Here is a 15,036-nt window from a genome sequence, read left to right as displayed (position 1 = left end):
GGTGAAATAGCGTATTGAAGAGGGGGGTTCAAAGAGTAGACACCTATAATGGTGGTGGGAGAAACGACATCCGGTATAGTTGGAGCAAAATAGAGATATCCGGTATTGGTATTGGTGGTGGTGGGGGTGGTGGTGGGGGTGGTGGTGGGGGTGGGTAGGGCGGGCGCGCCGCCTGGACTCCTCTCTTCCTACTTCTCTCCATGGCTATGCATACTTAAGCTAGTAACCTGCTTCATTCTTGATTCCGAATTCCTTTTGCCAAGTCTGTCCGTAAACGAAGTGATCCCAAGATAAGAAATGTTTGAACTTTAATTCATCCGTATCTCTATTTATTATTATTATTTATTAATTATTATTATTCTGAGCCCCCTAGTCGCCACTCTGTTTACTATTTCAGCCTCGCCTCGTTTTTGCATATTCTGTATAATTCATTAGTTATCGTTATAGATATTTAAGATCTATCTCCCTTACAGGGCTGATCGATATATATATATATATACATATATATACATACATATATGTAAATCATGACATGTTCAGGTGCATAGCATGGACCTGAACTGGGCAGATACAAGGTATATATAGGATAATGAATCTAAAGACATTACCCAGTTATTTACCCCTAAATATCTATTGTCTGCCATAAGCCTGGAGGATAAGAGATTACTTGGATCAACAAAACAACCACAAACCTTAACTTCTTCCTTTGTGATGAAGCTGTAATTCCGATAAACTGTGTAAAAGGCTGGGATATGTTTTTGACTGGAAAAATACAAACAATACGTGAGTGTGTGTATGAGAGAGAGAAAGAGATGGATAGATAGAGGCATATTAAAAAGGTCTGTAAACTGTTCACTGGGATCTTATCAGTTACACTACACTATGTCCGGGTTGCAGATCCGTGGAATAAGCTGCCGGACGAGATAGTGAAGATGCCGACGACCGCTCGGTTCAAAGTCTCCTTGACCAGAAATGGCCTGAACTCTTTGTATGACCACCCTCCCTGTGCATAACTCCCTGTCCCCCTACATGGCCTTGCTTTTTGCTTTTTGAGCCAATAAAAATTGAATTGAATTGAATGTCACCCACCAACACATTTCCATATACAATGAAAGCTGTTTATGACAATCATAGATATTATCAATCAGTTATTATGAGGTTAATTAGTTGATCTCAAACTTGCTATCTGTTTAATGTCATCAGTTGGTTATTCTTATTAAAATTTGTTGGTCTCAACATTTTTTATCTGTTTAACCCTTTAGTCATCATCACCATCATCATCATCGTTTAATGTCCGTTTTCCATGCTAGCATGGGTTGGACGGTTCATCTGGGGTCTGGGAAGCCAGAAGGCTGCGCCAGGCCCAGTCTGATCTGGCAGTGTTTCTACAGCTGGATGCCCTTCCTAACGCCAGAGTGTTCAGATTATTCTATCAAACATAATGCTTATTGATTCACATTGATTTGAATTAATGATGCATTATCTCATATCTTCAAGAGCTTGATGGTGTAATTACTTAATGTAGAATAACATTGTAGGGTAGGTGTGAGAGCCTGGATCTGGTCAGTTTGAACATAAAACAGATTAGCCAGTTTAAATACTAAAGGGTTAATGTTATTAACTAATTATTGGTCATAAAAATTAATTGGTCCTAATTTAAAGGTGCTAGTTGGTTATTGTACTAAAAAGGTTTTATCCTGGAGTGATCACAATAAGTGGCTTCCACAGTAAATACAAGAACAACAACTAAGTGGAACATACCTGTTACTTTTGTCTTTGTCTCGGTTCAGCTCAATATGTAAGTCATATAGAATTATGTCAAACAGAATCCTTCCGACCTGAAAGACAAAAACTAACATCAAACGAGGGCAAAATTTAAAAAATGAGCTGACATCACAAAGGAGAGAAAAGTTTTGATTTCTATGTATGTATTGCAAGAAACAACTAACATTTTACATAGTTCAACCTGTACAGGTGAGTGTGTGAATAGCAAAATACAAATTTTGAAAGAAGTATCTATAAAATTAGCTTTTAACCCTTTAGCATTTAAACTGGCCATATCCTGCCAAAAGTATTCTGCCTATTTTATGTTCAAACTGGCCAGATCTGGTCTCTCACACCAACCCTACAATATCGTTTTAAAAATTAACAGCTACCTCATCAAAATCTCATAGCTACAAGATGATGCATGATTAGTTCAAAACAATTTGGATGAAAAGGCATTAATTTTGGCAGAATAATGCAAACACTAAAGGGTTAAACATCAAATGGCTATGGAGATCCACCAGAATAAAATGATAAACAAAGGGGTCTATAGATAAAAAAAATGGTTGAGCACCTCTGGTGTAGACAAAGACTATACCAAAGTTCACCAGACGGACTACCTGTTATTGGGGTGGTGAACTTAATCCATCATTTAATTCAGTTCACCTGTCTCTTGGATGTTCCTTTAGTAGAGCCCAATCTGATGTTAGCATAGGGACCAGATCTTTGATTTGCTAATATCAAGATTTTCCCCCTTCTTGGATCATTCTGGTAAATCCTGCAAAAATGTTATGGACACTGCATTTCTTCTTCTGACTCAGACATAAAATAGCAAATAATAATAACAACAATAATAATATTGGCAGCAGTTTAGCGAGTGGAAGGCAAGTATTTTTGACTGGTACTTTATTTAATAGACCTTAAAATTATGAAAACCAAGACATCATTGAGGTTTCCATAATACATCTAGCCTTGTTTTTTACATAAGTTTGTCTGTAAAACAGTGCTGTATGAATCAGTGATAAACGAATCATTTCCACACACTTCATAAATGGAACAAATGGTAGATACAAAAGCAAACTCACAGCTCACAGCAGCAAAACTTCCACTGCCATGTATGAGTTCAAACCATGCCAAGGCCAATTTGCTTTTTATAATTTTAAGGTCTATTAAATAAAGTACCAGTCAAAAATACTTGCCTTTCACTCTCGATACTGCTGCCAATATTATTATTGTTGTTCATCATCATCATCATCATCGTTTAACGTCCGTTTTCCATGCTAGCACGGGTTGGACGGTTCAACCGGGGATCTGGGAAGCCAGAAGGCTGCACCAGGCTCCAGTGTGATCTGGCAGTGTTTCTACAGCTAGATGCCCTTCCTAACGCCAACCACTCCGCAAGTGTAGTGGGTGCTTTTTACGTGCCACCGGCACAGGTGCCAGGGGAGTCTGGCAGTGGCCACGATCGGTTGGTGCTTTTAACGTGCCACCGGCACGGAAGCCAGTCAAGGTGGTGTTGGCATCGGCCACGTTATTATTATTATTTGCTATTTTATGTCTTAGTCAGAAGAAATGCAGTGTCCATAACATTTTTGCAGGATTTACAAGAATGATCCAAGAAGGGGAAAATCTTGATATTAACAAATCAAAGATTTGGTCCCTATGCTAACATCAGACTGGGCTCTACTAAAGGTACATCCAATAGACAGGTGAATTGAATTAAGTGATGGATTAAGTTCACCACCCCAATAACAGGTAGTCCGTCTGGTGAACTTTCACATAGTCTTTGTCTACACCAGAGGTTCTCAACCATTTTTTATCTATAGACCCCTTTGTTTATCATTTTATTCTGGTGGATCTCCATAGCCATTTGATGTTTAACCCTTTAGTGTTCACATTATTCTGCCAAAATTAATGCTTTTTAATCCACATTGTTTTGAACTAATCATGCATCATCTTGTAGCTATGAGATTTTGATGAGGTAGCTGTTAATTTTTAAGATGATATTGTAGGGTTGGTGTGAGAGACCAGATCTGGCCAGTTTGAACATAAAACAGGCAGAATACTTTTGGCCAGATATGGCCAGTTTAAATGCTAAAGGGTTAAAAGCTAATTTTATAGATACTTCTATCAAAAATACTACTGTGGATCCCCAATTTACTATTTTGCTAGTGTGAACTCCACAAAATTTTAAATGGACCACCTAGGGTCATATGGACCTCTGTTAAGAACCACTGATTAACACAAATTCATTCACTTAGAGTTAAAGACAAAGGAAGGGTGTTATAACATTCATACTTTCTTCAAAGTCACCCTTTGTTTAGGTATACTACTTACCCCTTTAACCACATGAAGAGGCCAGGTTTTGAGAGGAACATCCTGCAAGAACAAATTAATAAATTAATTAATAATGAATAAGAGAAGATGAAAATAAAAATAGAAAACATAAATAAGTATTAATTTGATAGAGAAAATAACATGTCCACAGTGTGAACCTGTTGTATCTCTTTTTCTCTCTCTTTTTACTTGTTTCAGTCATTTTGACTGCGTCCATGCTGGAGCACCGCCTTTAATCGAGCAACTCGACCCCGGGACTTATTCTTTGTAAGCCCAGTACTTATTCTATCGGTCTCTTTTGCCGAACCGCTAAGTGATGGGGACATAAACACACCAGCATCGGTTGTCAAGCAATGCTAGTGGGGGCAAACACAGACACACAAACATACACATATATACGACAGGCTTCTTTCAGTTTCCGTCTACCAAATCCACTCACAAGGCATTGGTCGGCCCGGGGCTGCTATAGCAGAAGACACTTGCCCAAGATGCCACGCAGTGGGACTGAACCCGGAACCATGTGGTTGGTTAGCAAGCTACTTACTATGTCTTTTATCTCAAAGTTAGAAAGTTTGATTTGAGAGAGATTTGGTTGCTACTTCTCGGAAGTCAATTGACCTCACTGACTTGAGGAACACATTTCACAATGCTATGTAAAACATAATGGAAGGAATTATGTAAAAGTATCAAAGCAAGACAATTTACCAAAGATGGCCCATCACTGTGTTCCTTCATCAGATTCAACCAAATAAGTCGATGATTGACCATTTCGGGTTGTTCTTCATTGTATTTTTCAATATACTCATTGTATAAGTGGACAGTCTGCAGTAAAAAATAAACAAGAAACATATAAATGTGACATGCATTGGTTTCAAATTTTGGCACAAGGCCAGCAAGCTCAGGGCAGGGGGTAAGTCAATTACATTGACCCCAGCTTTCAACTGGTACTTATTTTATTCTGCTGACTCTTTTGCCACAACTTTCTCTCACTCTTTCCTCCTGCATCTTGCAGCTCACCTGCGACGGACCGGTGTCCTGTCCAGTTGTGGAACCTATATGCCAAGAAACCGGCCCTTATGAGCCAGGCATGGCTCGAGAAGGAACAAACAACAATATATGTGACAGGCTTCTTTCAGTTTCCATCTACCAAACCCACTCACGAGATTTTGGTCAGCCAGGACTATCGAAGACACTCGCCCAAGGTGTTGTGCAGTGGGACAAATCTCAAGACCATATAGTTGGGAATCGAGGTTCTTAATCACACAACCTCACCTGCACCTCATCACTGTTATAATTTATTGAATAGAAAAAAGAGAAAAGAAGACATGGGCACAGGAGTGGTGAGGGATGATCTCAGGATGCTGAGCCCCACAGAGGCACAGCTGAAGAGGCTTCATGCAAGCATGGAAAATTTGAATGTATCACTAATACTGCAGATGGAACAGAAAAAAAAAGAAGAAACGAAAAAAGCATAAAATGTAGCAAAATGAAAAATATGTAAAAATAAATAGGTTTTTACCTTTTTGGAAACCAAAGAGTTGATTTTATCTTCAATAAGAAAGCGATAGTAAACCTTGTTGCCCATACGTAACCAGAGGAAATTGAGGCTAGGGCTGAATGCCTCTGAATCACTAGCCAAACGCTGAGCTTCCTGCAGAAATAAACATCACATATATGGAAATATATAATATATATATAATATATATATATATATATTATATATATATATATATATAAAGTTAATCCAAACATGAAAGCACAAAAAAACATAACAACGCGAGGACATGGAACAAATATAGTATTATTGGATACTCAGGAAGAAGGAAAGAAGGAGGATTTAACGTTTCGAGCAGAGCTCTTCGTTGGAAACATAGGAGAAGGAAAGATCCAGAGAAGGGAAGACAGAGGAAAGAAAATTCGCCAATGGTACACACGTGGTCACATTTTGAAAGACTGGAAGTAAAAAGGGTATATATATATATATATATATATATATATACATATACATACATACATATATATATATATATATATATAGGGGGAAAATAAAAAAAAAATCAACGAAAGTGCACATTGTAAATAAAAAAAAAAAGGCTTTTTATGATTAGATTTTCCGAGGCGCAGGCGAAATTTGATTTGATCTTAAATATTTCTCCTTGTTTGAAGTAAAATTCTGAACCCTCCAAAAGATGGGGGCATGTTCCACTTTTATGTTGACTTTTATGTATTTTATTACTACCTCAGTCCATCCAAATGTATATATATCTGTCGTTACCTTTCATAAAAAGCCTTTTCTTTTTTTATTTACAATGTGCATTTTCATTGAATTTTCTAATTTTCCCCTTACATTTCCACGTGTATTTTATATTTTCTTTTTGTAACATATTTCTACTATATATATATATATATATATATATATATATGTACGTACTAGGGTTATGACTTTTTCACAGTCTAATAACCCTATACTGTATTTCAATGAATAATTTCATAGAAGTCAGGAAACTAACATTTATTTTGCTTTATTTGAAAAAAAATGTCACCCCCAACTTAAGAATTTGATCACCACTTCTGGCCCAAATCATGCAAAATTCTAGCAGGGTTCATAACACCAGCTCAAGTGTTTACCAAACTTGGTGTGCTGACTCAATGCAATAGAGAAATAGTAGATCTGAATTTTCCACTTTCTAGTTGAAGTAGTTTCAGAGTTATGGGCTTTTAAATCTATAATCACTAGGTTCACATTTCAGTATTTCCGCTGCCTAAATCTTTGTAAAAGCAAGAGAGATGTGAAATAAAAGTGTATTTATACATTTTTAAGATTACTGAATAATTCTTCTCCAGAAACATCCTTAAACAAGCCTCATTCAGAGACCTTTTGAACAGGATGGGCTACTCAACCTGAAGAAAATTCTAACTGGGCCTCACCTGCAAGGCCATGTGCTGTTTATTATCTTCATATGAGATCACCATGTCATGCTCATGGTTGTGTTGCATCTGCTTGGTGTACCCTTATCAGATGGGTATACTGGGCTTCATATATTTTACCCATGTCACTTTGATGGCAAGCACTGCTCTCTCACTCAGTATTATTATTATTATTATTATTTATTATTATTAATATTATTATTATTAATTATTATTATTATTAATTATTATTATTATTATTATTATTATTATTATTAAGGCAGTGAGCTCTGATTTAGGCACAAAGTCAATAATTTTTGTGAGAGGAAAGAGTTAGTTAAATCAATACTGAAAGAAACTAAAGGTGATCTCAGCAGGATTTGAACTCAGAATGTAAGACCTGGAACAAATATTGCACATCATTTTTACAACACGCTAGCAATTCTGCCAATTCATTCCTCTTGAAATGATTGTTTCTAATTTAGGCAACTTTTGAGGGAGAGGTATAATCAATTAGATCAACCCAGTACTTGACTGGTATTTTATTTTATCAATCAGCTCTGAAAAAAATGAAAGGCAAAGTTGGCCTTGGTGGGATTTGAACTCAATGTTAAGAGCAAGAATAAAACCTGGACAGTATTTTTCAAAAACTCTAGTAATTTCAGTTAACCAATCCATACAACAGGAACAACAATAACAACAAAAAATAATTAATAACTTACTCTTAACATGATGTTCACATAGTCTTTGACAGGGAACAGTTTCAGGTAAGGATAGAGGGTCATAGAATTCTCATCTGAAGTGTTTCCAAAGTTTTGGAGGAAGAAAAGAAATAGAAAGAAAAAAAAAGACAATGAAATGTCAAATTTAGAAACATGAAATAATCCATTGAAACATTTCTTAATTGGTTTTAAAAACTGTTGCACCTAGAATTTCCCATGCAATGCAATGATTTCTTGATCTCCAAATATACTTAGAAAATGCAGGAGTGGCTGTGTGGTAAGTAGCTTGCTTACCAACCACATGGTTCCGGGTTCAGCCCCACTGCGTGGCACCTTGGGCAAGTGTCTTCTACTATAGCCTCGAGCTGACCAAAGCCTTATGAGTGGATTGGGTGGATAGAAACTGAAAGAAGCCTGCCGTATATATGTATATATATGTGTGCATGTGTGTGTATCCACCGTCACCTGACAACTGATGTTGGTGTGTTTACATCCCCATAACTAAGTGGTTTGGCAAAAGAGACCGATAGAATAAGTACTAAGCTTACAAAGAATAAGTCCTGGGGTTGATTTGCTCCACTTAAGGTGGTGCTCCAGCATGGCCACAGTCAAATGACTGAAACAAGGATAAGATAAGATGGTCTACACCAGGAGTAGAAAATAGAATAAGATACTCAGTATTGTGCAAGGGTACAACATCCCCTGGTGAGAATGGACTGAATTGTGCTACTTCCAGTCTGTATGTGGATAGTCCAAAGTTGGAGTTAGGGTGTTGGATTGATGATGATGATGATGACTCGAACTATATACTCACATTTCTTGTTTTCATAGATATTAATCTTCCTTTTGAAGCCAGCTTCCAGATCTCCCTTCCATTTACTTAACAGCTTCTCAAGAACCGGTTTCTGAATACAGAATGAGATATAAAGGTTTTACATTGGTAACAACATATACAGTAAAGGATGTGCAAATCTGACAGGAGTGACAACATTTTCTCTAGGACTGCTTGACACACCTATCAAATCTTCTTCAAATCACACACCACTGTCTTTACAATAGAAGACATTCTCAATGCACTGAGATGAATAAAAGACAAAACACATAAAATAATGTAGTCTTAGATAAACTGTGTCTCAACAAAGGACAGGACACATAAGATAGTCCTAGATACAGTGTTTCTGAATAACAGACAAGAAATATAAAGTAATGTATTTTAGACAACAGTGTCTGAATAACAACAAGGATACATTAGATAACATAGTTATCATCATCGTTTAACGTCCGCTTTCCATGCTAGCATGGGTTGGACGATTTTGACTGAGGGCTGGCAAACCAGATGGCTGCACCAGGCTCCAATCTTGATCTGGCAGAGTTTCTACAACTGGATGCCCTTCCTAATGCCAACCACTCCATGAGTGTAATGGGTGGTGCTTTTACGTGTCACTGGCATGAGGGCCAGTCAGGTGGTACTGGCAATGACCTTGCTCGAATCTTTTTACACGTGCCAGTGAAGTGACGTTGGTAATGATCACGCTCGAATGGTGCCCTTTTACGTGCCATGGGTACGGAATCCAGTTGGCTGCTCTGGCAATGATCACGCTCGGATGGTGCTATTGACACCCTGGAATGTATTTGACTATAGGTCAGCTGGATTAGGTCTGACTAGGGGCTACATAACAACTATACTCATTCAAATTACTATGTCTGAATAAAATATGGGATGGTCACAGTTGGAACATCTCTGACTACAGATGTGCTAGATCAGAGAAAACACGAAACCAAATTAAAATATAGTCCATTGGAGCAGGAAATTGAGGCATACATCACTGAAACAATGACTTGGTATGTATTTACATATGTATAAGACAAAGATAAATATGATATCAGCATACCTATTTCTTTACTACCCACAAGGGGCTAAACACAGAGGGGACAAAAAAGGACTGGTACGGATTAAGTCGATTACATCGACCCCAGTGCGTAACTGGTACTTAATTTATTGATCCCGAAAGGATGAAAGGCAAAGTCGACCTTGGAGGAATTTGAACTCAGAACGTAGCGGCAGACGAAATACTGCTAAGCATTTCACCCGGCGTGCTAACATTTCTGCCAGCTTGCCGCCCTAATATGATATCAGCATACTATCATCATCCTCATTTTAACGTCCGTAGTCTATGCTGGCATGGGTTGGACAGTTTGACCAGGGCTGGCAAGCTGGGGGGGGGGGGTCGCATCAGACTCCTGTCTGATTTGGTATGGTTTCTATGGCTGGATGCCCTTCCTGATGCCAACCACCCTGAGAGTGTAATGGGTGCTTTTACGTGCCAGTTGTGTGACACCAGTATCTGCCATAACTATGATTTCACTTGCCTTGATGGATCTTTTCAAATATGGCATTATGCTAAAGGTCTCGGTCATTTCTCATTGCCTCTGGGAGGCCCGACACATGAAAGGTGCATCTTACGTGCCACCAGCATTGGCCACTTTTGCCTCCATGAGACCCAATATTTGAAAGGTGCTTTTTACATGCCAATTACATGACACCAGCATTGGCCACGACTGATTTCCCTTCATCATCATCATTGTTCGACCGTGGTCGAGACAATGGAATTTACCATGCTACACCTGACTTCACGGTCCATCATGGCATTACGAAGGTCCTGTTGCTGGATGCCTGTATCCCTGGAGATTACATTTGGGTAGGAGAATGTGCACCCTCTGGTATTGCGAGTAGATGGCTTCCAGAGGAGAAGAGTAGAAATTGCCTCGTTTTCAGCTCTACAACAATGTCCAGCAAACTGGACTCTCCTACCTTTCACAAAAGATGACACAGGTGGTAGTTTGCCATATATTTGCATTTTGGTTGGATGGCGCTTCCACGAGAGATTTTGAGCTCTCATAAGGAGGCGAGTGTAGGTTCCATCCTACTGCCTCTCAAGCTTTGATAACGCCCAGGTTTCTGAGCCATATAGTAGAATTGATTTCCCTTGGCTTGAGAGGTCTTTTCATGCATGGCATATCGCCAAAGGTCTTGGTCACTAGTCATTGCCTCTGTGAGGAACAAAGTTCAAAGAACATGCTTCACCACCCGTCCCATGTCTTCTTGGCTCTACTTCTACCACAGGTTCCTTCCACAGTTAGAGATTGGCACTTCTAAGTTTAATATTAGTACAACTGTTTCAGTACCGCTCCATTCTGGACTACATAAACACTTCTTCCTATGCTTACCAAATTCTTGTAGAATACTTACAGTTGAAGACTGGCTTTTCTCTTGGTTGATAACAGACTTTAGCACCACATGGTCATCACATTCCCGCTTATGCTGTAACAATAACTGTTTCTTCAGATGGTCGTTATCCACTACTCCATGATAAGGATTCTTTTCAATCATCTTCATATAAGAAACAGAGAGACATATATCAGCATATATAAGTTAAGTTAAGTTAATTTTTTGGCTCAAAAATCAAAAAACAAGGCCTTGTAGGGGGGACATGGAGTTATGTACAGGGTGGTGTTCATGCATAGAGTTCAGGCCATTTCTGGTCAAGAGAGACTTTGAACCGAGCAGTCGTCGGTATCTTCGCTATCTCGTCCGGCAGCTTATTCCACGGATCCGCAACCCGGACGGAGAAAGCCCCTCTCCTTCGATTGAGATGAAATCGTTGCAGATAGAGCTTTTCAGAGTGATCCCGCAGCCGACGCTTACATCATCCCATTATTTTAGCTTATACATCACCAGCTTTATTTTGACATCCAATTTCCATGCAGCATGAGTGAGATAAGGTTTATTAGGCAGATTTTCTGATGCCCTTCCTGTCACCAACTCTTGCTTGTTTCTAAGCAAAGTAATATTTCCCCATTGCCAGACATATTTTCGTAGAATATTAGGAATGAGTGATATCCATTTACAACAACCATGTGATACCAAGACAAAGAGACATAAACACACACACACACACATTCATCTATATCCATGATAAATATAATATCACCGTGACCGACCAGGTTATCAGATGTTGCTACACATCGCTGGTCACAATGTGCCTCGCATTGTTTTAGACTTCAAATGACGCCACCCCGCTGGCTAAGCGAGCAGGCCAACAGAAGAAAGAGTGAGAGAAAGTTGTGGCGAAAGAGTACAGCAAGGATCGCCACCACTGCCTGCAAGAATCTTGTAGAGCTTTAGGTGTTTTCGTTCAATAAACACTCACAACGCCCGGTCTGGGAATCGAAACCCCGATCCTACAACCGCGAGTCCGCTACCCTAACCACTGGGCCATTGCGCCTCCACACATATAATATATATCCTCATAAACACATATAGATAATGGTTAGTCCATAAAGGGCACAGGGCCAGTTTCCCAGGCATATATATATATATATATCTCCCTGGATGGGACACCAGTCCATCGCAGACTTACTCATCCTTGCCAGCTGTATAGATTGGAGCAACATGAAATGAAGTGTCTTGCCCGAATCAGGAAATGAAACCCCAATCTTATGACCATGAGTTCAACACCCTAACAACTAAGCCATGTGCCTCCACACATACACATAATATGCACACAAGTATCAATTAAAAAAAAAACAGGTGAAAATGTGCCAAAATGATTAAAAACGAATCCTGTTTTTTATAGGAAAATCTCACATTCATAGAAAACAAAGAGATTCATACAGATGGTCTGTGCATGTATGTGCACACATACACACTCAAAACACACATATTCAGATATGATTTACAAAAAAGGACTTACCGTATCAAGGAGTGGAGGAGTATTCAAGTCTTGAAGTATATTTCGTGAATATTTCATATTGATTTCTTTGCTAGATGGTTCATAATCAAGACTGATCAGTTTCAGAGCCTGTAATATATATTTATTACACATTACATACAAACACACACACATATATATATACAGGGGTTGGACAAAATAATGGAAACACCTAGCATCATAGCATAATTTTGAAATATCTATGAAATCGTCAAAAGCTTGTTTATTTCTATGTTTCTGATTCATTATTAGTGTTGCTTAATATGTTTTGCTAAAATTGCTGTTTCTTTTCAGATATCATCAGAAAAAGGTAATTGAAATTCATTAAATGAAAGATCTATCAGACTTTCAAAGAGGTAAAATTGTTGGTGCTTGTATGGCAGGCGCTAGCGTAACAAAAACAGCTGAAATGTTTGGTGTATCAAGAAGTACTGTCTTGAAAGTAATGACAGCCTTTGAGAAAGAGGGAAAAACCTCCTTGTTGAAAGAAAACTCAGGAAGAAAACCAAAACTTTCATGAATATTGTTATACTAAAGTCAGTTGAAAAGTTTGTGTGCTGACCAAATACTCATGAAATGTGGCCAAATGAGGTTTATTTTTCAACATAGTCCCTCTTGTGATCCACACACTTCTTCCATCAGTGTTTCAGTACTTGGATCTCATTGGTGAAGAAACTTTCATCCTGTTGGTGAAAAACGTCATCGACAGCAGGTATGACATTGGCGTTAGGAAGGGCATCCAGCTGTAGAAACATTGCCAGATCAGACTGGGCCTGGTGCAGCCTTCTGGCTTCCCAGACCCCAGCTGAACCGTCCAACCCATGCTAGCATGGAAAGCGGACGCTAAACAATGATGATGATGAATTCAGATGAAACAAGTACAAATTCATGTAAAAAAAATTCTCACTTCATTCTTCTTATTCATAATATATATATATATATATATATATATAAATATGTAGTGTGTATGTTTACACATACATACATACAGGGATACACACACACACACACACACACATATATATGTCTCACCTTTAATACATATTGTCTTTCATCTCTCCTGAATGTACAACTGTCAAATATCTGTGATGCAGAGTAACCCTGAAAAAATGGAAAAGTAGTACCAGTAGTGGAAGTGGCAGGAGAGCATAAGGTAGAGATGTGAGACAGAGAAAAAAGGGAGGAGGGAGAGGCAAAAAAGACAGAGAGAATGTATGAGAGAGAGAGAGGGAGTAAAAGAGAGAGAGAGAGGAAGTAAGAGAGAAAGACAGTGAGAGAATATTATGGTTCAATTAAGCCTATTCTGCAACATCGTTTAAATTCTCAGTCAGTTATTTTACTGCCACTTCTTGCGTTCTGAGTTTTGGACTTGTTCAACAACTCAAGAGTACAGGGTGTTCTACCTAGTTAAGTTACACTTGGTACTCTACAGGTAAACAGAATCTTTTCCTGAATAATCCAGTAAGGGCCTGGGATATTTCTTTCCTTACACGTTCTATTTCTGTTGTTCACCCTCAGACGCAGTATATTTCCAACTACATCATCTGTGGCCTGTCTTTTATTGAGACATCGTATACTTAAAACTATATTATTTAATGCATTCGGTCTTATATTCAAGCATAGTTACTTCGGACTACATTATCTATGTCCTGTCTTTATTTTAGACATATCTCTCTCTATATAAATGGCAGTTTGTCTGTGCGTTTTCTGTGTGTCTGTTTTCTCGTACCCTCACTCTGACCACGGCTTTCAACCGATTCTGATGAAACTTGACACACACATAGCCCAATGTCATAATTCAAAACTAACGCAGCGAAAATTTTGAAAAGTTCCCCCAGTTCTGAAAAAAATCGATAAATTCGACATGGGGTCGAGAATCAGAAACCCAAACCACAGACCGTCTAGGGGACGCAACTCCACCTTTTTTAACTCTCAAAAAAAATTTACCATCATTTTTTCCCATTTTTTTGCTATTTTTTGGCTATAACTCTCTAAAAATGCTTTATACTTATTTCCCTTACAAACCTGAGCAACGCCAGGCGATACTGCTAGTTATCTATATAGTTTGGCCAGTAGGTGGCTTTAGTTTAGCCACATGAAAAGCACCAAACCCCCTCTGTAAAGTGGTTGGCATTAGGAAAGGCATCCAGCCATAAAAACCATACCAAAACAGACCTTGCCAGTGCTGGTGCCACATGAAAAGCACCCAGTCCACTCTGCGATGGGGTTGGCATTATGAAGAGCATCCAGCTGTAAAAACCTTGCCAAAACAGACAGTGGAGCTTTGGTGCAGTCTTCTGGCTTGCCAGCTCCAATCAAACCTATTTCTTTACTACCCACAAGGGGCTACACACAGAGGGGACAAACAAGGACAGACATAGGTATTAAGTCGATTACATCGACCCCAGTGCGTAACTGGTGCTTAATTTATCGACCCCGAAAGGATGAAAGGCAAAGTCGACCTCGGCGGAATTTGAACTCAGAACGCAGCGGCGGACGAACTACCACAGAGCATTTTGCCCGGTGTGCTAGCG

General features: G+C 38.8%; 1 protein-coding gene across 1 annotated transcript in view; it reads right to left on the bottom strand.

Annotated features, from left to right (window-relative positions):
* LOC115224418 (DNA-directed RNA polymerase, mitochondrial) overlaps nt 1-15,036 on the bottom strand; it is a 55,788-nt gene that overhangs the window by 26,973 nt on the left and 13,779 nt on the right. Inside the window, exons 6-15 of the mRNA XM_029795316.2 lie at nt 13,535-13,603; nt 12,485-12,592; nt 10,981-11,121; nt 8,545-8,635; nt 7,731-7,804; nt 5,621-5,752; nt 4,807-4,923; nt 4,102-4,143; nt 1,762-1,838; nt 693-762 (exon numbers count right to left, since the gene is read on the bottom strand). Coding sequence (XP_029651176.1) covers nt 693-762; nt 1,762-1,838; nt 4,102-4,143; nt 4,807-4,923; nt 5,621-5,752; nt 7,731-7,804; nt 8,545-8,635; nt 10,981-11,121; nt 12,485-12,592; nt 13,535-13,603 — 921 coding nt within the window. The remainder of the gene's footprint in view (nt 1-692; nt 763-1,761; nt 1,839-4,101; nt 4,144-4,806; nt 4,924-5,620; nt 5,753-7,730; nt 7,805-8,544; nt 8,636-10,980; nt 11,122-12,484; nt 12,593-13,534; nt 13,604-15,036) is intronic.

Source organism: Octopus sinensis, linkage group LG25 (genome assembly GCF_006345805.1).
Source record: "Octopus sinensis linkage group LG25, ASM634580v1, whole genome shotgun sequence".
Lineage (NCBI taxonomy): Eukaryota > Metazoa > Mollusca > Cephalopoda > Octopoda > Octopodidae > Octopus > Octopus sinensis.
The sequence above is the reverse complement of the archived record's forward strand: the minus strand, read 5'-3'. Positions and strand labels throughout refer to the sequence as shown.